This window comes from Gymnoscopelus braueri, assembly GCF_963280865.1.
Source record: "Gymnoscopelus braueri genome assembly, chromosome: 12".
Taxonomy (NCBI): domain Eukaryota; kingdom Metazoa; phylum Chordata; class Actinopteri; order Myctophiformes; family Myctophidae; genus Gymnoscopelus; species Gymnoscopelus braueri.
In genome coordinates, this window is record NC_137614.1 from 37,818,061 (window position 1) to 37,844,377 (window position 26,317).

At 41.5% G+C, this 26,317-nt stretch overlaps 1 protein-coding gene across 1 annotated transcript; it reads right to left on the minus strand.

Annotated features, from left to right (window-relative positions):
* Nucleotides 1-1,924: 1,924 nt before the first annotated feature.
* On the minus strand, nucleotides 1,925-18,738 carry LOC308097383 (NFX1-type zinc finger-containing protein 1-like; the record flags this gene model as incomplete). The annotated part of the gene is made up of 17 exons (XM_080445139.1): nucleotides 1,925-2,305; nucleotides 2,567-2,695; nucleotides 2,784-3,635; nucleotides 5,418-5,513; nucleotides 6,177-6,287; nucleotides 7,675-7,842; nucleotides 7,934-8,066; nucleotides 8,761-8,900; nucleotides 9,219-9,412; nucleotides 9,599-9,719; nucleotides 9,914-10,063; nucleotides 13,052-13,200; nucleotides 14,391-14,513; nucleotides 15,107-15,345; nucleotides 16,846-16,949; nucleotides 17,856-18,035; nucleotides 18,361-18,738. 17 exons carry the CDS (start codon nucleotides 18,736-18,738, stop codon nucleotides 2,180-2,182), a joined length of 3,393 nt encoding a protein of 1,130 aa, XP_080301265.1. The 3' UTR covers nucleotides 1,925-2,179.
* Nucleotides 18,739-26,317: the final 7,579 nt, after the last annotated feature.

The window sequence follows — 26,317 nt, forward strand, 5'->3', positions numbered from 1 at the left end:
CGATTCTAAAAAATGACAGTTTTCTGAAAAATGGATGTTGCTGTATCAGTCGTGCTCAAACTTTTTCATGTCAAGGATCTCCAAAATTATATGTATTTTGTAAAATATTTTGTTCCAGGGACCCCCAAAAGCAAAGATTTGAGTAAAACTTTTCGCTTTAAAAAAAATATATATATTCAAAGATTTGCACGTATTTTCACGATCTTTAAAAAATAGCAGATCTACAAGTTCATAGCATGGCACGAAGTGACGCTCTATGAGCTTGCATATCTGCTATTTTTGAATAGCCAAAGTCTAAAAATCTAAAATGACACAAATGCTTTCTCGGTTTTAATGGGTTAACAAACTCTACCATACAGATTGGTAAAAAAAAAAAGTTGTATTCATTAAAATACGTTCTGGATTGAATTTTTAGGTTTCCAAGTCCATCTTTGTCCTTGTAACTCACATAGTGATACTTATGCTGTTTAGGTTTAATACTTTTTACACTTTTTTCAACATAAGAGGCAATGCAGTATGTGAATGTGAATGTGAATGTGAATGGATCGAGGTGACCCTAGCGTCCCTATTCTGGGGCAAACATTCGGCAAAAATAGCTGATCTACAAGCTTGTGTTGTGAGCTGGTAGATCTGCTAGTTTCAGTGAAGAGATTTGATGTAGAGGGGAAACAAGGAGGGGACCAAGTACAGAGCCCTGGGGAACCCTGGTCAACTCAGGGTTTAAGTGGTTACTGCTCAACAAACACATGGCATGCAAAATGAAACACCTACCGCTCATCCAAAGGGGAATCCCCTCCTAGGCCAACAGATATATCCTGCTTCTGGGCTTTGGGCGGGGCTGCTCTGATACATTCACCAACGTTAAGGATGTACGTATAGCCTGGGAACAGACCGTGTGTGTGTGTGTGTGTGTGTGTGTGTGTGTGTGTGTGTGTGTGTGTGTGTGTGTGCATGCAGATGTGAGCATTGTGTGTGTGCTATGTATTCCCATATCCTATGTTAACCACTTTAAAACTGGTGTCACTTTTTCAGGCATGTGGACATTTTCAAAACAATTCAAAAGCTGTCAAGATGTGACATGTTGTGAGCTTATAGATCTGCTTTTTCAGAAAATGTTGAATAGGGCATATGTGAAGAGTTAACCTCTTCCATTGAATTGGCCCATGAACTTGCTTCTGACTCTACTGTCCACTTCAACTGACTTCCATATTTACAGTAATTCTTGTTCAATTAAAGCCAATTATATTTTTCATCATCTGAATGCTAATACACTATTGGCCCAACATTTCTCCTGCAGACATTTTATATGATTGTGTGCATGATAGATTTTTTTCACTTTCAACTGGTCTATAACAAGGCTATACTTTTCATTACGTCATAAGCCTGAAATTCTGATCTTTTAATTTATATCATCCATAATTCTTCTACTGCGCATGAATAGTGTTTGTCGCTTAATCCAGACAGATTTCAATGACAATATTCTATAAGCAATGGTATTTGGGGGAAAAACACAGAACATAAAAATCATACAGACAGAGATTTTTATTTCTGTAAATAAACAGCATGTTGCTAATTACAACAATTCAACCCTCAGCATGCAATGACAGAACAGGATATTGATCAATACAAACAAAACAGCCAAAAATACCTAGACAACTATATAAAGTGCATACTGCAATAACTGAGACTGCAATAAGGCCCGATGGGCTATCGGGTACAGAACATCAGTAGATCAAAGGTCAGGTATAAGGAATGAAAAACAAGATCAAAAGTCCCCAAAAATATAAAACTTCAATGGTGGATTTGAATGTCAAGCTGCTTGAATTGGTTCAAAGTCTCACGGGTTGGCTTCAGACCAAGCAACATATTGAGCCCCATCCATCTGACACAACTTCTTTAGGTTTGCTCAGTGTCACATTCAGGGCAGCGCTCACTCTCTGTTGTCCCTCCACACTCGCTTATAACATAGACATGGCCTTTATGGCATCTGTACCAATGGTCAGGTTTCATCTGTATGGCTGAGACAATCACCGTACTCTCGTCTTCGTCTAATCCTAGGCCAGTGTGTTGAATCATGTCATCCAGACTCTTCAATGTCTGCTTCACTTTAGTGTGTTGAATCACGTCATCCTCTTCAATGTGAAGCAGACTCTTCAATCTCTGCTTCATTTTGTCTTGCTCAGTAAATGGACCAGGCGTTTGCAACTTGTTTGACTGACAAGTTGCAACGGATGTTGCGGTCAGCCAAGAGGATCAGCCCCTTCAGCTCACGCTGTAGATCCAAGACCTGCTGGTCAGTGAATTTCTACCTCAGATCAAGTAGCCACATCACAAATTTCTGAATTTCCCCCTCAAAACAAGAGTCCTTGTTCACCAGACATTATTTAGCTCCTTTTGGATCCTTTTGAGCTTTTCAACTTTCTCAAGGAAGGCCATCTTGTTTTCAAGGAAACACAGGTCCTCAGTTCAACTTTGATGTTCATGTAGACACTCTTTTGAAGCCCCCTCATCTTCCATTGGTTCTTCAGGGTCTTCTTCTTCTTTGCAATATCTGTTTGGCACCCACCTTTACTTTCTCAATGTCAGTCAGAATGCTCTTGATTTGGGTTCCATAGCGGAGGTTATTTCGGATCGGAGTTTGACACTGAGGGCAGTCTTTTAGTCTTATGGCCACCTTCTTCCCTTCATTAGACTGCTGTATGTCACCCATCGCCATGTATGAGTCAATAGCCTTTGTTGCACTGAGGACATGTAAAGTTCCGTGGGTCCTGGTGGCAAAGAACCATCTGATTGTGCCCACATTGGCGCATCTTCTGACAGAACTTCTGACACGCAAACTTCACTGGGTCCTGGTGGCAAAGAACCATCTGATTGTGCCCACATTGGAGCATCTTCTGACAGGGCTTCTGACATGCAAACTTCTCTGGGTCCTCGTGGCAAAGAACCATCTGATTGTGCCCACATTGGAAATTCTTCTGACAGGGCTCCCGGCATGCAAAGTCATTCTTATGCTCAGGGTCACAAGGATGGCAGTACCATGTGCAAGGGTGGCCACATTCCAAACTGATCTCACAACGTAGTGTGCAGCCTCCCTGAGGAGCTTGGTTAAAATCTTCAGCACAGGAGGCCTCAACCTGGCGGTCCGGATGGTTGTGACAGCGGAGGGTGAGAGCTGTCCCGATCTCGCCCTTCTCCCGCAAGGTACCGAATATGTCTGCCCACAACTTGACTCTGCCCAGCATTTTGCTGTTGCAGATGCAGTAGAGAGCTTTCTTGGCACGCGACAAGGCCACACAAACGCGGTTGGAGATGTTCAAGAAGCCAACCTTACCCTCTGCATTGCTGCGGACCAGAGATAACAGGATGATGTCATTCTCTTCCCCTTGGTACGTGTCCACCGTGTGTACACTGACCCCTGCAAAGTACTTGGAGGCCATGAGTTTTCCCAAACAGAGAAGCTGGGCGGTGTAGGTGGTCAGTATGGTAATCTGCTGTGGTTTGTAGTCCTGTAAGATAAGGTAGCGGCACAAGGCAAGTACAAACTTGGCCTCATGCTGGTTCTGGTGACTCGTTCCATCTCTCATGTTTTCTTCTGGGTAATTGTGCTCCAAAAAGAATAGATTGGTTTTAAGGCCCTGCAAGGCAATCATTTGTAAGATATTAATTTGTCATATTCATGGTATGGAATTATCTGATATTCAGAACATAATCTAAATGGGGAGACAGGTTCAATGATGCCTTTTGAAATGGTTAAACCATACCCTTTCTAAATAAAAAAAAACGAATATTTGTCAGATTTTAAAAGAATCCCTGGTGCCTTAATACATTATAATTGCCCTCTATAACTAAAAACACCTTAAATATTTTAGAAATAGTTTTCTTTCTTTTACTCAAGGGGGGACAATGCCCGTCGCAAGTTGATGAAGTCATTTGGCCATGTGTGGTCCACCCCTATGGAATGTATGGAAAGCAAAACCAACTTAATACTTCCTAAGGTTAATATGGGCATCAAAATAATATTTTGTATTATATATGGTATTATGTATAATTATATGTTTTTGTTTTGTTTTTATTAGCACATTCATTCCATACATTCCATAGGGCTGGACCACACATGGACAATGATATCGTCAACTTGCGACGGGCATTGTCCTCCTTGAGTAAAAGATGAACAATTCTTTCAATAAATAAAATATTGAAGTTTAGAATTTAGAATTGTTGTTATAGAGGGAAATGATAATGTATTAACTCTTTGACTGCGGACGACGCGATAACGCGTCAAGTGCTACTTTGTCCAGTTGGCCGTCGACGCGCTCGACGCGCTGGACGCGCGTTCATTGTTTAATCTCTGATTGCGCTATGCTGCTTAATATTCAATGTTATTCTCGAGTTCCACTTACTTCACGGACATCTGCATCCGGTTCCATGACCTGGATTCCGTTTCCGGTTTTTGATTCTTTTCCCCAGTCATTTTCGTCCAAAATAGGTAAATAAACGGGGTTTCACACGGTATAACGGACAAACGGAACGGTTCTCTTCTATAATCTATGGTCTGGGTGACGATCAGTCATCGCCGTCGTATATCACAACGTAATTTTCGCCGATCAAAACAATGGGGGGGACGTCACATCCGTTTTCATGTTTTTCCTTGTCTAATCTATGAAGAAGGGTGAGAGAGACCCAACGACATGGATCAAGCTGTCATGTGCTGCGCTCTAGTGGCGGAATTGTGCTGGGTCTTTACATTATGTGTCCTTAAATTATTTTCATGAGAAAAATTCAAAATATAAAAATAAAAAAACACGAAAATTGCTGGCACTGGGGGAGTACTTTATGAAAATACTCTGGCAGTCAAAGAGTTAAGGCATATTAGCCTGCCCAGGGATCCTTTAAACAAATTTGACCCAAACCCTATTTTTTTATTAAGACCATAAGTTCTATAGGTCATAGGTTTAGATAGAAGTCAAAGGTGATTGATGAAAGGTGCAGATGATTTTAAAAGATCATACCACCAGTCTGGCATGTTAAGCCTATTGATCATGACTCACAGTATACTTTTACCTGTTTGATAACATTTGTAATTGTCAAAATGTAAACAAACACAAAATCTAACAGGAAAATGCAGTATGTTTATGTACGTTATATGGTCAAAGCCGTGAATATAGACAATGACATGTATTGATGACGGTATGATCCTTTAAGTCCGTACAGGGTAGTAGTACAAGTATGCACTGCAGGCAGTGGTGGTAACTAAGTACATGTGCTCAAGTACTGTACTTAAGTACACTTTTGAGGTATTTATACTTTCTTCAGTATTTACAAATTTCTATACTTTTCAAAAGTTCAAATTTACTGTGAATACTTTTTCCACCACTGACTGCTGGTAACTGAAATGCTGTGATGAAACTGAAACACACCATGATGTCTTCGTGGGCCATGACAGACGGGTGGTTCTCCAGCTCGTCGTAGATGTGTGGGGTCAGGAGAGAGGCAATGTTTGGCTTCATGCGATGCTGCAGACATACAAAGAGAAAAGAGCAAAGACCAGTGATGGAGGAAGTGCTCACATGTCATACTTAAGTAAAAGTATCAATGCTGCAATGTAGATATACTCTGTCACAAGTAGAAGTCCCGTATTCAAAATGTACTTGAGTAAAAGTGCAAAAGAATCAGCATCAAAAAATACTTAAAGTACCAAAAGTAAAAGTACTCATTGTGCAGAATGTCCCATTTCACAAGTTCAAAATGTATAAAAAATATATAAGGCTGAAGTGATTAGTGTGTTTTGTAATAATAATCATAATCTACAAAGTAACTAGTAACTTAAGTTTTCATATAATTGTAGTTGAGTACAATATTTTCCTCTGAGATGTAATAGAGCAGAAGTAAAATTATTGAAAATACTGAATAAAGTAAAAATACCTAAAAATTGTACTTAAGTACAGTACTTGAGTAAATGCACTTAAGTTACTTTACACCACTGACAAAGACCAACATGAACACATACTGTATATTGCACAAACACGGCATAACACTCTAAAGTAACATGCAGTTATACTTTGCCTTCAAATGCAGGATCGAAAGACTCCCCATATTAAATTGATGGATTGTTAAATTGTTCATGCGTAAATTAACATCAATGACAGTTTTGCTGATTTGTGAAAAGAAGCACAAACCTGGCTGTTGAGTTTAACATAGGGTATCTTCATTTTGATCAGCCTCTCAAACATGGACACCTCCAGATTGTATCCCCTTGCCAGATCATATACTGTAGCACTGGGCCGCAGCTGAGAAGACATATAAAACAAGAGATCACTGTAAAGTTACATTGCACACAGCAAACCGCTGCCATTTCTATTTAAAAAAAAGACAGCAGCGATGGCTGCTGCCTCGCGCGAGAGCGTGAATTGTTATTTGACATTTATTTAGGTCTCCAAATAAAAGGATCTTACAAAAGCCGATGCCTCACTGCAGCCGCATGGCTCATTCTATATTTATGTGCTACTTCTTCCTTTTTATTATTTATAGAGCTGTATTTCATTTTTGTAAATATTGAATATCATTACTGATACTTTTTCCATCTATATGCTGACATAATTTTGTGTGTAAGTGAGTGTGTAAGTGAGAGTGTGTGTGTGTGTGTGTGTGTGTGTGTGTGTGTGTGTGTGTGTGTGTGTGTGTGTGTGTGTGTGTGTGTGTGTGTGTGTGTGTGTGTGTGTGTGTGTGTGTGTGTGTGTGTGCGTGCGTGTGAGCGTGCGTGCACGTGTGGCAGGGGCATGCCATGGCAGTTAAAGGTACTACACCATGAATTTGAACTTTTCCTTCTTTTTTGTGTGTTTTTAGTCTCCCCTACCTCTCTTCTATCCCCAAAAAAATCCCAGTTTGAGCACTCAGGCTTTCACAGCATATCTGGGGTTTTGTGTAAATTGGTCTCAAAACAGGCCAACTTATTTTCCCCCGTTTGTGACGTCACATGCGATACCTGCTTTGTATAATCCCTCCCGTTTTTCAGTTCCAAAATGCATACAAACTGGCTCAATAGCGCCACGTAACAAATGAGGACAATGTGGTATTGCAGGTGAAAGTGCTTTATAAGCCAGAGAGAAGTTAGTTAGAATGAGTATATCTGAGGCTTGATTTAGGCCAACAATATGATATTAAATATTAAATATATATTTTTAAATGCATGGTGTAGATCCTTTAAAACCATTTGAAATGAAACAAACTCCAGTGGGCAAGCCCTCTTGTGCCCACCATATGTTTTGATAAGATTTAAAAAAAAAAAAAATGTAAGTGATGGATGGCTACATGCATACTCAACATGTGATAGACCCTCAACCCAGCCACAGTCACCACCCAACACTCATGCAAAGAGAAGCAGCTTACAATTGAGCACTGGTGGGTCAATGTTGTGAGATTACAATTACAGCTGCACAATGATACTGACAAATTTAAAGAAAATATCTAAATGTAAATGTTGTCATAGAAAAAGCCTTGTTTGTGCAGACAGTCGGGGACTACTTTGTTATTAAAGCCAGCTTTCATTATCTATGATTTCCATGTCTACTTTGCGTTGGGCTGAACAACGCCCCTAAGCTGTGATATAATGACAATATACCATGGTAAGTATGTGACGCTGCCATGTGGGTTTTAGAGACAGTGGTGCTTCCTGACCTGCTGGTGGTCTCCGATGAGGATGAGGTGCTGACAGGCTTCACTCAGCGCAGTAATAATGTGGGCCTCCAATACCTGTGCGGCCTCTTCTACGATCACCAGCCGTGGCTGCACTTCCTGGATCACATTACGGAACTTGGCTGCTCCTGTTGTTGTCATGCCAATGACCTAATGGGCAGATTTCTTCCATTGTAACTCTGACCCTAACATACACAATATTACTAGTACATTACATAGATTTCTACTAGTATTACTGTACCTTGGCCTTCGTCAGGACACAGAGGCGCTCATTGCGTTGTATATCAGCAAGTCGATCCACCACATGCTGATAAGCCTCTGCAGGCTGCAACGCTTCATTACGCAGTGCCATCCTGTAGCGTGCAACCCACAACCTACAGACAATTTACCATTTACAATTTAGGCATTTAGCGGACGCTCATCCAGAGCGACTTACAATAAGCAAGGTAGTCACATACATCAAATCAAATGCAGAGAGACAGTGTAGTGCCTCAGTAAACTAGGATCACAGGTAAACCAAGAACCTAGCATCAGTCTAAACAATATACTATCAAAATAATAATCTGTAAATTGAAACAATAGGAGACCAGGTAAACAATGAGCCTAGCATCCGTCTAATAACATGCTACAGTATTTAAAGTACATTTTCAACAATGTGGTCAAGAAGACAACAAACCTAAGTAACAAAAACATGAGAACATGGTCGTCAAATCTACGTCAGTAATTAGCATCAAACTAGCAAAAGGTGGCAGGAAGGGGTACGGGGAGAGTGAAGTGCTAAGGGCTGAGGTGGAGTCTGAAGAGGTACACAGACAGTAGATAGATGACCATTAGTCAAACAATAATATGACAGCACAAAGTCAATGGACTAAGACTAAATAGGCTGAAAAATTACACTGTCATGGTTTTATTGCTTACTGGTTATGCAATACCCGTTGTACCTGTTGTCAGAGTAGGCTACTCACTGTACCCGTTGTTAGAGTATCCAGTGCAGTACCCGCGGGCATATACTGTAGGCCTACTCGGGAAAGATGAAGGTTAGGGTTAAGGTTAGAAAGGAAGCCGTACCGATAGAGTCTCCATCTGTCTGGCAGACTGAGAAGCCAAACATTCAAAATGTCTTTCTCCTCCTCTTCAGTCATGTCCGAGCTCAGGTCCAGCTCTTTCCTGATTCTGTCCCTCAGCTGTTTCCTCTGATGTCGTTGCATCTATGTACAGGTGCATGGCAAGGTTTGAACCCACATTAATGACAGAGTTTTTTTCATGTTGTTGTGTCGAGTGGCCCAAAACCTAGGAAAATGTTCTATCACTATGTGATGGACTATAACGTTTTTTTGGAATCTTTTTGAATATTGAATCTTTCTTCTGCATTGTCATTTCATTTTCTTATTTTACACTATGCTAAAGCCTTAATCTTACCTGATTCACTGTGTACCTTTGGGTAACATTTTAATCACTATGCAATGCATCATCTAAAAAACTGGTAAAATGTGTTAGGAGTATATGGCACAGCTTTTTTCTCTCACCTCCCCGCCCTTGTCGCTTGCCTGTCGTTCAGTATCGTCAATTTTCAAAGCCAGCATTTGCTCTTCAAGTCCTGCCATCATGGCTCTGTCCATCTCCTCTTCCCGGCTGCTTCTGGTTCGTTCAGCCTGGATCCAATCGGCCTGCTCCATGATTTCAATCATCTCCTCATCCTCAGCTGTAGCTCCCTCTACAGCTGAAATAAATTAAAAGATTACACTTCAAAATAAAATATGTTTTCTAGCTTGTGTGTCATGGATCTGCCTTTACAATGTATTTCAAGCACCTTGCCAATAGCTTAAAGGGGAAACGTTGACTGTTCTGATGCAAGGAGTTAGTTGTAAGTTAACATACAACAGATTGTATTGGTTTAAAACCTCACCTCCATTTACAATGGCCTCCTCTGTCACCCTCTTCTGGAAGAGAGTGGAATCAATGCCCAACCACTCCATTATGACACAGGGATTCATCTTCTCACCACCGGCCTCAAACCCATCCAGATTCTAAGGAGGAGGGACATTACACAAACAGTTAATGGCAAGTTTACATTGCCTTCAAGGCCATCGGGCAATGTTATGTCATGTTATGTCATGTTATGTCCTGACAGGACTATTGATTTGGCCAAAGTAGATTTGGCCCGTCGGCTGTTTAATATCCCATAACCCATAACCCGTTATGTTCTGCCAGCATGACTTACAGGTACAGGTGGGCGGTGCAGGCTGATCCAATGTTCCCTTAACATGAATGTCTCTAGGAAAGCCTCTTGGAGGATTCCTTTAAGACTGCACCCCAGCTTCGCCAGCAGAGGCTTTATCTTCTTCTTCACCTCATCCAGCTCCTTGAGGATCTGAGAGAGCCAATACAAAGACACACTTTGCACTGAGGCAGTGGTTCTCAAAGTGGGGTCCAGGGACCCCCAAGGGTCCTTGAGGTGGTTCCAGGGGGATCCCAGAAAAATGTGTTAACCCATTGAGACCTGTTGCTACCTATACGTTGTTACACTGTATACCTTTGAATCCAGGAGCCACATCTGTGTCTCATTAGTTGTTGCTATACATATAGTAACATCATTTTTTTTTTTTTTTTTTATGTTTTCAGAAAACTGTGGTTAGCTTTTAGAAGGCGTTTTTAGAATCGGCCTCAGGTCTTAACACATTGACCGCCGGGCCCGTAGTTCTACGGGCCGTTAAATCCAACGCTTAACCGCCGATCCCGTAGCCTACGGGCTGTGGTGCTTTTTCCTTTTTTTCAATTTTCCGGTACGGCACATTTCATTGTAACACCACCGGAAACAGAATTATTTGGGATCCGGTTTTGACGATCACGCCGGCTCCCATTCTAAAGTCTACACTGAAACGCCATTTTCTTCGATTGTAGTTTTTCTCCTCGCTGATCACTGTTTAACATAAACCGTTCTAACTCAACAATGGATGCCCCGTTTGACACGTGGTTTGGACTGGTAGACACAGGGAGATGTCCGCGATGTTGAGATTAATGAGATTAACCTCTGGCGGTCAATGTGTTAACACATTGACCGCCAGAGGTTAATCTCATAATGTACTCACCAGTGCCAACGTTTTATTGTTGTTTTTTGTTTTTTTCACGTCGCCACAGATCTTGTTAAAATCCTTAAGATTGAGCTGTGCACTGTTTGTAAACATCGCGGAGATCTCACTGCTTCTACCAGTGAAGACCACGTGTCAAACGGAGCCGCCATGTTTGAGTTCTGACCGTTTAAGTTAACATGGGAAATGCGAGGATGAAAAACTACATGTTTACAGGGGCTTTTACAGGGGTTTTTGGGTACGACTTAGAATGGAGACAGACGGGAAACAAAAAACGTGATCGCACTTCCGGTCGAGATCGGGTGGTGTTACACTGAAAATGGTCCCCCTAGAAAATTAAAAAAAAAAAAAAATTCGAAAAAAAGGAAAAAGCACCACAGCCCGTAGGCTACGGGATTGGCGCTTAACCGTTGGATTTAACGGCCCGTAGAACTACGGGCCCGGCGGTAAATGTGTTAATGGGTTAATATATAGCATAAAAATGTGTTTTCCACTTTAACTCTATTTTATGCTTCAGCTATTTGAAAATAGCTCACAACGAGTCGTTGTGAGCTTGTAGATAAAATAAATAATAAATATGTAGTAACATTTTTTTAATTTAGATTTTTTTTTACACAAATCTTCTCTTATGGGGTCCCTGGCACAAACTATTTTCAGATGGGGGTCCGCAGCCAAATACATACATCAATTTAGGGGTCTTTGACCTCAATATGTTTGAGAACCACTGCACTTGCTGCAGGAAAACAGCAAGCCCTAATATAGCTGATCCACAAGCTCACAACACTTTGTGATGCAACACGATGTGAGCTCGTAGATCTGCTAGTTCTGCTATTTTTGAAAATGTTTGAATTTTGAAAACATTCTTTAACGTTTTTGAAAATTGTTTCCTATAATGACATGCCCAAAATAGGGACACCAGCGATAACCAAACCTGTGGGCTGGGACCCACTGGTGTGGCGTGAGGATAATACAAGTGGGCTCCCAAATAATTGTCAAAACACTAAGATTTTAATGATAATATAACATCAATATAATTGTTTTTAATGTAAAAAAAGAAATTGTAATGAAGAGGTCCTTTGTTACCTATCCTTTGCACATGTAAACTGTAACCTGAGTGATTGATTGGAGAATGGATTATTTGCACAGCATATTGGCACTTTAGTAACTTACAGTGTAATTTGCACAGTTAATAAATGCAGACATTAGTATTTGTCATTTCTTGTCAGCGTCTAGCTGAATTGGCCACTCAGCACTGAGTGAGCCACCTGTGGAACAATATAAACATGTATGTTGAATAATGATAGGCAAGTGCAATACATTTACATTTAAGAGCAAGTGCAATGTTGGATACAGGAAGAGTAGGCACCAAGGAAGGAAGAGTGGGCACCTCAATGCTAAATTGGCATTTTTTTCCTTAATGTAAAAAAAATAAATAAATTAGAATATAGAGAAGAGCAACATATAGTTTGATTGTTAAGTTCGATTGGATGCTTAACATTTACCTGTTCTGTGTCTTCCAGTGTAATTGGGCTGGACCATAGTCAGGATGGCAGAGGGGGGTTGTGATGTGATGTATTTGGAACATGCTAAGGATATTGTTTTTGTGTTGTAGTAGTGTGAAGAAGGAACCATTACTTGCCTGCAGTTCATGTATATGTTTTATATAATTTTATGAGGGTTAAAGGTATATGTTTTGAACTTTTGATGTATTTGTCTTATGTTCTTTAATATACCCCTTGACATGGTGGAGTCCAGACTAATCGCCTCCAGCTGAGTATAAAAGGCTGCCAGCAAGTGAATGTCAGACAGGAATCTATTAGCTTGGAATCGATGATGTCATTGGTAGTAATGGTGAGAGAGCTGGACACAACGATGTCAGCTGTTGGAGCGCCTGTCTCTTTGTCCCTTTTTGCCATCTTTTGTCTGTTTTTTTGTGGTGAATAAATACACCTAATTGGGTCATTCTCTCAAAATGTAATGGTATCTATCTTTTCTTTAAAATCTTGAACATTTAGTTTTTATTCTGATACCGATAAATAGGACCTTAAAGTATAGTGTGTTAGTTCCATTGAACCAAGACGGAACGCAATGATTGATCATTAAAATAAACATGCACTGCCGAGTTAGCGGGGAGGCAGTGGCTCAGGAGGTAGAGCGGCAGCTTTCAAGATTTTCAAGTGGATCCTGATCCAGAAAAGGTTGGGAACCATTGCTTTGGAGTTATGTTAAAAATTATCAAATAGGTTTATAATTTTCTCACACCAGCTCACCTCTTTTTTTGCAGTACGGAGGTCTGCAGAGTCTGGCAGGTCGCGGGGCAGGTCGTGGGTCAGCTCCCGAAGATTGAATTGCTTCAGTACTTCACTGTTGCTCCGGCCTCCTACTCTGACAATACCCGTTGGTAGAAACTTAAGGATACCTGTGTGTGTAAAGGAGGGAAGGTAAATGTTATTTATATAGCGCATTTCAAAACTAATGTTAACATTATTCTACAGTCAATTGGTAGCCAATGTTATGAGGCAAGCACAGGTGTGATATGTGACCTTCTACGTGTATTAGTTATAAGTCTAGCAGCCGCATTCTGCACCAGCTGGAGGCGATGTACAGAGGAGCGACTCGGGGGCGGTGAATAATGAATTACAATAGTCCAAACGGGAGGAAATAACATGGATGAGTTTTTCCAGGCCTTGAGGTGACAGTAAAGACCTGAGTTTGCAAACGTTTTAGTTGAAAGAAACAAGTTTGGACCACATTTTTGGGGGTTTTTTTACATGTGGTTCAAAGTTCACATGTTGGTCTAAGAGGTTCTTTAAAACACCATAATCATTAGGGATGGGTGCTTGGGCATTTTTTGTTAACAAATACACTTTAGTTTACAAATAACTGAGTATTGTACAGTTAAATGTAGCTTGATGTCATATGTAAAGGCCCATTTTCAACCTTATCTTCATATAATTGGCCTCAGCAATGCTCATTGTAAGATGCCACCATTTCTGTCTACTCGCTCTGTATCTCGAAGGTGGGCTATGGACAGCTCAGACACCTGCTTACCAGTGATATCATTGGTAGGCAGGTTTGGTAATTTCAAGCAAGATTTCAAACTTTTATTATTTTATATTTTATGATTATTTCAGGGTGCAATCTTTCCTACATATTCTCGCTCAAGTAGTCTGTAGTTTCTATTAGCTTGGAATCGATGATGTCATTGGTAAGTAGGTTTCTGAACTGTCCATAGCCTTAGACGCAGAGCGAGTAGGCAGAAATGTGTACCATCTTATAAAGCGGATTAGTGAAGACCAATTGTATGAAAATAAGGTTGAAAATGGGTGATAGTGCTCCTAAGTTGTTATACATTTTCAGTTGATTTGTCCAACAAAATAGTGATTTTTATTTTAAAAAATCGTGTACATGGTTAACCATTTTAACATCCCATCCCCAAAAGCTCATGATATTGAATCAAAATAGAGAGGATTTTTGTCTTGCATCTTAGGAGCAGATTTTCTTCCGCAACGGCACTCGATCGGTGCTGTCAAACATCCATAAATGCAAGTACAATTTAATTTGGTTGCAATTCAGGACGTGACCTCATTGACAGACCCAAAAACTTACCCTCAAGGAACTGATCCAGGGAGTGGTTAGTGTGACACACCACCAGCAATGGGGCACCACTGCTCCAAAGACCGTCATTGGTCAACAGAGCCTGAGCAATCTTCAGGCCCACATAGGTCTTTCCTGGAGACACAAGAATGTTAGGGATTTTAAGTACAAACTACAGAATTGATACATACATTGGTTATTAATCAAATCTGAGAAAGGAGCACTGACAGCAGTACAAATTCAGCCCATAGTTTGTTTTTATAGCATTCCACCTGGATTTACATTACTGTAACTGTACTTTTTCAGGTAATGGAGTTTATGGAGTTTCCGTTTCAATGGAGCCAATGTAGTTATTAAACAAACGCTCTTGTTGATACTTTTCATAGGTTAAATACATTATTTATAAAAAACGACGTACAGACTTTCAACCTGGAGTTCGTATTTTAAACATGTCATTGCAGCTGAACATTTTCTAAAAATGTTTCAGAAATAGTAAAAAGCTCACAATGCGTCGTAATACGGCAAGTTGTGAGCTTGTATATTGTGATAGTGACCTTTTAACCACTTAAACCCTTATACACTTGGTCGCATAATGAATAGCGATAAAAGCTAGACAAAATTGAAAAAAATGGGGGAAAAACTCTTACATTTTCACCTGTAATGACGAAAGGCTGAAAGTGGTTAATTCATTTGAACTCAGGCAGACCCTTGAGAACACCCTGTCTTACCACAGCCAGGAGGTCCCTGTATGATGGCCAATTCCTTGGTGAGGGCCAGCTGGAGGGCTTCCATCTGAGACTCATCCAGTCCAAGCACATCCATTGTGGGCCAGGCCTCTGGCTTCAGGCAGCCGACGGGCCGAATGCGGCTCCGGTGGTCAGGATGAACAATGGCTGACAGGTTGTATGTATCGCTCATCTTCAGATAGGCCGGGGGGAGCACATGAGTGTTGCAGTCCACAATGTACCTATAAAGGTGTTAGCGATGGGATTAAATTCACCATAATTCATTGTTTGTCATGAAACAACACTAAAAGGTTGTCAATACCAAGAATGATTAACTATAAATATTCTGTTAAAATATATATTGTGAACTGAAGTGGATGCCAGAGTCCACACCAAAACTATAACGACAACAACAGTGGTGGATCATAATATCATTGTTGGGACAATTTTCAGTGATTTGATGAATGACACTGACAGCCAAACAACATCCATCCCAATTTAGAGGGTGTCACGTTAAACATAAGACCTCTAGTTTGATAGTGCTCACCTGGCACAGTCAGACAATAACTAACCAGCACAAAGTTTTAAGTTGCACCGGCAAAATATAGTGTAAGCGCTGATTCCCAAGTATTGAGCCTAAACTGCTGCTGTGACTGTGGCATTCCTGTTGTGGTGTCAGGGTGAGCCAACAATATTCCACCGACAATGTGCAAGTTTGATTACGAATGACAGCGATATCTAACTGGCAATTTATGCCTCTCTTCACCGAGAACAGGGGTGCAATGCTCATGGGACGGCCTTGCACGGAAATTTGACCAGGAGCACGCGCAGGCACACGCATAGATTTAAAACGACTTTAAATTCACACCTCAACAAAGTTTACAAAGGCTCCCGACTCACACCAGGTACATTAACATAAGAATGAGCCTAGATGCATAATCAATTGTCCATAGTGTGACCTGTAGTGTAGGTGTTAAGCGCCGTACGCGTCACGTCATTAAAATACAGTGCAAGCACATCCCAAATGAGCATAGCAACACTGACCGAGAACTACGTACATTGGACAGAGCACACAGAGTTGGCGAAATAAAATGGAGCTGCAGTGCCCTCTATCAGTGCAGAGTATATTATAAATAGGTGTTCATTGTTTTGTTACTGACCCATTGATATTTGACAATGACCCATAAAAAGGATAGTTTGGAGCCAACAGTATTTGTCCACTTCTAAATTAATCCGAGATCAAAAACTGCATGTGTGTCAGAGTGCCCAAGTTATATATAATGGAGAGACCAGGATCTTGACTTTTTTGATAAATCATATGGAACCATTATGTTTAACTTATATTTAGGGATGCTAATTTGTGTTTCTTTCTTTCTCTGACCGATAGCTGACCCTCGTTAACTGGTCATTAACCATTAATAGACTACATTAAAATATACTATTTGGAATGGACACGTCTGTGGCTCAACTCATTCACTGCCAGACTTACAGCGAGATACAGCCTTTTTAAGTAATAAGTTAACCAAGAAGTGAATGGAGCAGCAAATCTTCGGATCACGATATCTTGGGTTCTGTGTTTATTTTATCATAAGACTTTCAGGACACTTTTTCACTATTGTCTTTGTTTTCACTTATATCAAATTTTTATTTACTTGATGATCATGGTGCCATTTTGTTGTCATGTCAGACTGTGTCCTGGTGATAAGATGTGTGTACTGTTTTAATAATAAGAACACACATACCTCTGGAAGGGCAGGTGGGCCTCCTCTTGCTCCTGCAAGCCTTCTAGCACATAACGGTAGGCCTCAAAGAAGGCGGGGGACTCCACCATCTGGAAGCGGTCTGTCTGTAGGATCAGGTCATTTTTGTTATTCTATAGTTCAGTACTTCTCAAAGTGGGGTCTGGGGACCCCCAGGGGTCCTTGGGGGCGTTCCAGGGGGTCCACAGCAAAATAAGTTAATATAGCAGCAAAATCATTTTTTATCCTGCGTAGCGATACTAGTTCAGGTAGGCACGGAAGGCAGGAGGGTACATTGCTAGCTCACTCCCCAGAACCCCCCCATTCATTCATTCGCTAACAAGTTAATTCATAAATACACCCACAAGTCAGTCTGTCTCTCCACGTTCAACCTCACTTAATTCTCATTCGCTACAAGCTATCTCACACACGCCCTCATTCCCTCAGTGCAACTCAGGCGGTCCTTTTAAGCAGTCTTCTGTTCACTGTTCATTCTACTTGCTTCGCTGTCTCAGCTGGTTGTTCAAATTCCCTCCACCTCCCCGGCCTCCTCCCTGTGACATTTAGTTTCATATTATAGGATGATTCTGTGGATTGTACTGTGATTCTTATGGATTGTACTATTATATGTGGTATCTTAAAACATGCAATTGAAGGTTCAATGTTATATTCATGTAATAACTGTATCTTATGCTCTGCTCTGGGAGGTTTGTGATTTCAGATTCTGTGTCATGCTTGCACAGGTAATCTGTAATATCACTGGAGCAGAGTCACACCGCCAAACTGAATGCAATATCATTGCAGTAAATGGTTAATCCTGAGCTGAAGTGTCTAACTGAACCACTTTAAACCCTATATACACACCGGATATTTGAAAATAAATGAGGTGGTCTCGGTGAGTACAGACAGTTTCTGACTATTTTGCCCAGGGCGCAGCGTTGGCTTGCGCCGGCCCTGCATGCCACCATTATTAATAGCCATTAAACACACTTTACAGTTCCAGACCATCTCACCTGTATTGTCCACAACTTGTCTCTGCTCTCCTCAGTGAAGATAAGCTGGACCCTGCCTGTCTGTAGGTCTTTGGGCTCACTGTCTGACACCGTGGCGTACAGGAGGGTGTCAAAGTTATCACACGACAGACAGACCAGCGAACCATAGATTAGCTTCTTTGAGCTCTCCCATCGTACACCCTGTTGGGAAAGTGTGTGTGTGTGTGTGTGGTGTAGGTGGAACGTTATTAGTTATTTAGTTTATTACAAATGTAAAATGTACATTTGCCGAAAAAAACAACAATTGAGTGGATTTATTGAAGATAGTTCCTTTGTAAATGATGTCTCATTCTAAAATAAATATGGCGGAAGCTGAATATAACAGAAGCAGAGGCACTGTTGGCACTGAAGAAGTCTTTCTGCAGACCAGTATGATACAGTATGGTTGATAAAGACAATAGTATTGCTGTTATCTATCCAATATGAAAGCATATGAAAAAACACAGAAATCGACACAGATACCAACCTTAAAAGGCTGAGGGTCAAACTGAACAACGTAGGCTACGCCCGCCCGCGTACACATTGGCTCCACCAGACGGGTGTCACGATACACTGTGATGTCATTGCGCATCCTCTTCGGCGGGCTGTCATTGGCCATTTGTCTCGAGTAGTAGAGTAGTTCCTGGATCCCCTCACGAAGCGGTCGCACAAAGTCCTCTCTCAGCAGCCGGAAGTGAGTGTCGAGGTACAGGTGGTTGCTGGCATAGGGCCGAGAGGTGAGATTGGGTCTAAGGAATGGCCTCCGTTCCACGCGTATCTCCTCAGGTGTGGGGCAGATAGGCAGGTTCCTGAAGTTCTCCTGCTCTTCTCCACCTAGGATAGGAGGTATGACAAAAGTGGCCATGGGTTTAATTTATGATCACATAACAACACCAAGAGTTTTTTATGAGACCTACTGAAATGTTACCTTCAGCAAAGGAGTATAGCAGTATAAATATAAATAAATGTCCATCACTATACCATGGTTCTCTCCTGCAGTGTTTATAGGTCTCCACGGGTCTTTGGGGGTGCTCTCCCTGGATTTCTTCTGGCAGCTGACCAGGTCCTGGATCTCCACCAACTTCTCATCCGTCTGCGGGAGGACGTCCATTCCGGATACCCTGAGGTCATTGATGTTTGGAAGGGGGGGTCTTCCAGGTGCATCGCCACCTCCTGCTGCATCTGTACCTCCAGCTGCATCTCTACCTCCAACTACACCTATTCCTACAGCTGCACCTCCAACTACACCTCTTCCTACAGCTGCACCTCTACCTCCAACTACACCTATTCCTACAGCTGCACCTCTTCCTACAACTACACCTATTCCTACAGCTGCACCTCTTCCTACAGCTGCACCTCTACCTCCAACTACACCTATTCCTACAGCTGCACCTCTTCCTACAGCTCTACCTCTACCTCCAACTACACCTCTTCCTACAGCTGCACCTCTAACTCCAACTACACCTATTCCTACAGCTACACCTCTTCCTACAGCTGCACCTCTACCTCCAACTACACCTATTCCTACAGCTGCACCTCCAACTACACCTCTTTCTAGAGCTGCACCTCTACCTCCAACTACACCTATTCCTACAGCTGCACCTCCAACTACACCTCTACCTCCAACTAGACCTATTCCTACAGCTGCACCTCCAACTATGCCTCTTCCTAGAGCTGCACCTCTACCTCCAACTACACCTATTTCTACAGCTGCACCTCCAACTACACCTCTTTCTAGAGCTGCACCTCTACCTCCAACTACACCTATTCCTCCAACTACACCTCTTCCTACAGCTGCACCTCTACCTCCAACTACACCTATTCCTACAGCTGCACCTCTTCCTACAGCTGCACCTCTACCTCCAACTACACCTATTCCTACAGCTTCACCTCTACCTCCAACTATACCTATTCCTACAGCTGCACCTCCAACTACACCTATTCCTACAGCTGCACCTCTTCCACCAAAGCCATTACCTGGAAAAACAACAACATTTAGCTGGTGAGACAGTAGCCCTATTGGGTCTGGAGAACTTTCTCCAGGGGAGGTCAGGTCATTTTGTTTATCACAGATGTACCCAGTGATATTAATCACATCTAATTATGTGTTTTTCATACTCCGCCTTGGTGAGCACATTACCTACTGTTTTTCACCAAACTCAGGGATGGACTGACAGTAGTCTTAAATGTAATGTAACCTATTATGTTTGTTTTCTAGTATACATAAAATCCCATAATCTCATAAACATTGTTACAAGTTGTCATACATGATTATAAACATTTATAACGAGTGTGTTGTTGAGAGTTTCAATTCCGGTAGACTTAAAGACTGGAGTCCACAAATTATAAGCAAGGATTTCCTCGTCAACACACACTCAGACACAAATAGTATCACAAATTGTCATATTAGATTTGACTTGCTCTTACATCTTGCATGGCTGCCATGGTCAGGTTCTTTTCTCTCCCCCTCCATGCCTCTCAGGGTGGATGTCTTTGAAACGTAGGATGGTCACATTAGCATTTGCTGTGTGGGAAAGAGAGGACAATGAAACTCAACAACTAAACATGAAAACCCAAATAAACAAATCTAAATTACACTGGTGCAAAGAAAATGGTGTAAGTAGATGAATGATGTGACAACATGGTTTCATGAGGCGATACATGGACCGTGATTAATTTGATTAACGATGAGGACATCCAATCAGCACAGCCCCTTCATTATCCGTGTAATATGCTGTAATATGAACAGGTTATGGCGGTATTAATAACTTTTATGTTAATAATTAACATACTGTCCAAAGGTCAGGGTTGTCAAAGTGATACACCAATAGAAACACACAGGAACAGTGCGATGAAAAGTTACTGAACAATTCTACTTCTACAAATCACAATATGAAATGCAATAAATTGAAGCATAAGAATCAATTAAATCAATCAATTCAAAGGATTTTGACAAATGCCTCCAATAGTAAACCAAGTACAGCCTCAGTGCGATGAAGGCTGTTGTTAAAAGGGGCCAATATTGTGTTTGAGCCAACAGGAGATGAGAGGATTGAATAAGGAGCTGATGAAAGGGGAAGGTTAACCGTTGTAGGCATTAGGCAACTGGCCCGCCATGGCAATAATATCTGGACGGGCTGGGGCGGCACCTGTAAGCGAGGAGTGTTGGGCGGGAGGAGTAGGACGAAGGTTCGGTGGGGGCTCCTCACTGGAGTCAGTAGGATATGACAGCAGTGACAACACAGAAATGTGTGTGGGGAGGAATCAACTGACACAATGACTAAATTGGGGAGAAAAGGGGGTAAAAAATTATTGCCTACTCTAAATTTAAAGGAGAAAAGAAGGATTGTGGCACTATATTAACTCATTCTGCTGGAGACCCCCTGGTAGTACCCCCCCCAAGCCAGGACCCCGTGGGGTCCCCGGACCCCACTTTGAGAACCAATGAATCTACCACCACCTAAAGAATGGTTATTATACTTTTAGCCATGCTGAGTGTGAATGACAGACACAGAGAACCACACATCATGCAGCAGGGTGTACTGTGGCACTGAACCCTCATAGTGCAATCAATCTGGTAGAATGTGGACGGATAAAACACAACAGATTTGCATTGATGAAACTGGGTTTAGGATTAATGCATAGTTCTATTTCCATTCTTAATTTGAATGCCCCGTGGTCATTGTCAACTTTCCTCTTTAGACTTGTGGATGAAAATATTGTTCATGTTTAAAACACCCTGTGTTTCCTTTGCATTAAACAATGCACAATGTTTCTCTCCATATCTAAGAGACCTTGACCAAGCAATGAGCTCCTGTTCTATGAAAGAGCTCTTGTTCTTATCTATTCAAAAAGGAGTATGTCTGTTGTTGTCCAGATGTTCTTTTTCACTTTTTAATTAACCAAATGTCCTCTGTGCGAGATTCGAGTAGGCTATTCAAAAATGATTATCTATCTGCACATGTAGGCCTAACATTTTATTACACACGCATGCAGTTCAATCTGTATGCAGTTACCAAACACATCTTTATTAACTTTAATAGATTTAAGGTTCTGACACAAGAGCTAGTTCTTAAAGGCAGGGTGACAGATCATTTTAAATGCTGTAAATTCAAATAAGGTGAAAAGGGGTAACAGGATAGGTGGGCACTAGGGACATCTGGGCACCTCAATGTAAAATTGGCTATTTTGTCCAAAATGTTAAAAAATAAATACAATTGGAAATATATTTAGCTATACATGGCTACACAACCTGTATATCCAGTCATTTTTAATAATGATGTACGTGCATGTTCACATCATACTTTACATTACTTAAGACTATTTTTTAAATATAAAATGTCTTTACATTTTGGACAAAATAGCCAATGCCGAGATGTCCCTAGAATATCTTGTATCTGGAAAAATAAAAAACAGTACCCTAATTAAACCAGTAATTAACAGCAAAATGTTTTGCTTGAGTAAAACATTAGCCATGGTTCACATGACGCTCGTGCTATGACAGTCATGTTTCAGGCCCAGGGCTAAGTAAAACATGTGAGTACTGTACTTCTTCCATCACTGCTGGTCCATATCAGCAGCTAACTCATTCTAACCCAGCTGGGCTATGCCGTTAGAAGGAGTTCTCCTTAACGCTATGGTACTTTCGAGGGATTGCCTGAACACCCCCGGAAGCGCAGCCTCTCGTCTGTAGTAAAAATAAAAAAAACACTTTCGCTACTCACCAAAAAAAAGACGGTTTTAAGATGCTGAAAGCCTACTTTCCTTAGTGGGAACACTCGGAGCCCCCCACCTCACGTCTAAAATACACTTTTTGGCCAGTAAAGAAAATATTTCACCGGAAGGGAAAATCTGGTCAATAGAAAATGCCATTAACCAGATCTGTAGGGGGCGCAGTAGAGTAACTCCATTTTTTTCCCCTTCCGGTGAAATATTTTCTTTTCTGGTCAAAAAGTGTATTTTAGACGTGGGGTGGGGGGACTCCGAGTGTTCCCACTAAGGAAAGTAGGCTTTCAACATCTTAAAGCCGTCTTTGTTTTGGTGAGTAACGACAGTGTATTCTTTATTTTTACTTGACGAGAGGCTGCAGCCGCTGCGCAACCAGGGGTGTGCGGGCAACGGTTGGAAAGTACCATAGCGTTGAGGAGAATGTTACTTAGTTTCTAAGCCTTGACGTTTTTCATTGCTCTCTCTTCACTTCTTAAATTAACTGATGCTGGTTATTAGTTTTAGTGAATGACTAAATAATAATAACAAAATCACTCACCTTAATAATCAATAGCCTATGTGTGATCAGTATCAGTAACGATGAAAACGAACTATTTGATTTCACTCCTCCTGATGACCTATCATCACAACTCGTGTAGTTGATCCTCTCAGCAGCAGGCAGGCCACGCCCCTTTGGTTGAGTTTCATTTCATTACAAGGTAGTGTGGTATCTAACCACTGACTGGTCAGTTTGTTGATTGGTTGGTTGGTTGATTGATTGATTGATTTATTGATTGACCGAGGCCTATGTATGTTCCAGGAAATAATAACACAGAGCTGACACTATGGAGGGAAAAATATGTTAATATAGTTAATTAAATAAATAAAAGGTTCAGTTATCAAATACATGAATGTGCAGGCGAGGTTCATGTGAAATCCTATGTTGATGTTACGGCCCTATGTGGCCTCATATTGTGTTTTTCTGAATGATTGCAGTGCCCTATTTGGTAATGGAGTGGAGATTGGAGGAGTGGCATGGTGTCTGGAGACACACCTGGGCCTCATTCCTCAATCAGCCCAGCCAGCATAAAGTCCTGGGAGAAGCTCTTCTTCAGCTCTTTTGCCATCCGTCACCATGTGCTGCTGAATACTTTTCTGTTAGTTAGTTGTGTTTTCTTTACTACTGTAGGTCTGTTGGCTGTGTGCCCTACCTTCTCATGCTTAGTGCGTAAAGGTTACTTTATTTACTGAGTGTTTAAAGTAGAGACCATTGTAATCAGCAAATCTTAGACAGGAAATTATATTCCAAACCTTTCCCTAAGTGCTTTTGAACTGGGAAGCTATTTTATTTTGCTCCCCCTTTTGTCCCTGTTTTTCTTAGGTAGGGAGTTTAGATTGTACTTTTTATTTTGGTGTAGATTAGGTTGTTTTATTTTCAGGTAGGGTGTATTTTGGCTTTGGCCACCCTGAAGCTGTGTGCTTTCCCTGTTTATTCATCCCTTGTACATTTAAGTTTAATCCTAATAATAAATTGTACACTTTCTTGTTGACCCTGGTTTGGTTTGAAATGTGTTACTCCTTTATAACCTCTAGACCCTTATAAGGTCCTAACAGTTGAAATTGGCTTAAGGGAGGACGGGCGAGCGGGCGGATGGACCACGTAGTCACACTCGTCACCATGACTCAGCCATAACCATATAAGGAGTTCCCAATGCAGCTACGCCCAAATATGGAGTGTTTTGTCTAACCTCAATGTGTCAGTCGGCTCCATATAGATGGGTTTCCGAGCGACGTCATCACAGAGCAGAGTGTGCAATCTGCGCATGCGGGTGGTAGAACGACCCGGAAGTGCCATTCACTCTCTTGTTATTTTCGGGATTTAGATAGGCATAATGCTGCTATTATAGGCATAATAGGCATAATGCTGCTATTATATACAAACAGATCCAACTTCCGACAAATCATTTTTATTGAGTAAAGAAGATATTACAAACTGCATCATTTAATCTACTTTCATTAAACCCGGTGAAGACCATTCATTTTATGAATGTACAATGGCCAGAGCTGCTGCGGGTAATAGCGCCCTCTACAGGCTCATCCCTCCACTGCGCGTGCATCATCCTCTCATGTTTACAAACAAGAAACCCATCTATATGGGCACAAAAGGGGACATGCCCAGTATATGCCCATATATGGATATGGGCATATACTGATGACATCAGGGATCTCCGTATATGGGCATAGAAGGGACAAGGACTGACAGATACAGAAATCACCATATATGGACATAAAAGGGACATGGACTGACGGATACGGAAATCTCCATATATGGGCATTATAAGGGACAAGGACTAACAGATAGAGATGGTTGACATCAGGGATCTCCATATATGGGCATAAAAGGGACAAGCACTGACCGAAATATAGATCTCGATATATGGGCATAAAAGGGACTAGCACTGACAGAGATATAAATCTCCATATGGGCATAAAAGGGACAAGGACTGACAGATATCTCCATATATGCGCATATCAGTCGGATTGGCTGTGCGACGTAGGTGTGAACTCTAGATGTAAACCTCTAGTTAATTATAAATTAATAAAACATTAAACTTGGGCACAATGAGGGAACTCTCTTCCCTCTTCCAGAACATCAACTGTGGATATTTCGACGGTGAACTTGATGAAACTTGGTGCCAAGCTCTGATAGACACCTCCCTCTCCTTGTTCTGTCTACTGGGACCTTGCCAGATGCACCTGACTCACTGTCCTGTGTGGTTGACTACCAACCCGTGGCCCGTGGGCCGCATGCGGCCCCAACGCAGCGTCTGTGCGGCCCCTCAATTTTTAAAACAATTTTAAGCACAGGATAAAAATATACATTTCCGTTCAAATATATGGGTTGCTTAACATTTTTTCAAAAACAAACAGACAGACATATACAGGTGCATCAACTGTTACAGGTATAATGCATAGTTTTCTATGCATTTCGTTTTTTGGCGGGGGTTTGACCCCCAATTCTTTTCGGCTGCGCGGCTTTGCCGCGCGCCCAGGATAGGTGTCCCTTATTTCAATCTCTGGGAGTTGACAACCCTGACCTTGCCATACCTTAGCTTTTGCTGAACTGATGCCACTGGACATGCACACAAAATAAACAGGTACAGTGAAAAGAATATGATGTCAAAATGTACATTTTATTATAACAATAACAATGTGTAGTGTGTTACAAAATCCAAAAATCCAAAATAGGACCGACATTTTTAGCTTGCGGCCCTTGGACTTTTGGTATTTTGCTGAGTGGCCCCTGAGCCATCTTAAGTTGAGTAGCCCTGATATAGACACTGACCAGGGAGAGAACGCAGACGTAAGGACAAAGGTTGAGCTACTCTACATCACAGTGACAAGTAAAAGACCATGTGCTCCATGAGTTGGTATGAGATCCAGGACGAGTGGCGTGCATCACTGGACTGGATCAGTACACGCGATGGGGAGCCGTGGTGGACATTTAATCTCACAAACCATTATGCCAATCGGTGTCAAATTTCTTGTGCATGCTGCCGGTTGGCCAACGATAATGGGTAATGCACTAATAGCCAATTTCGAATGTTGGAAACATTGACAATGCCTCTTAACCAATCACAATGTGAGGTTTGAACTGTCCCCGACAACATAAAAGAGGCTTTTCCCCCCACAGCTGTGGCGATTGGTACCTGATCAAGCGCCAGAGCTTATATTAT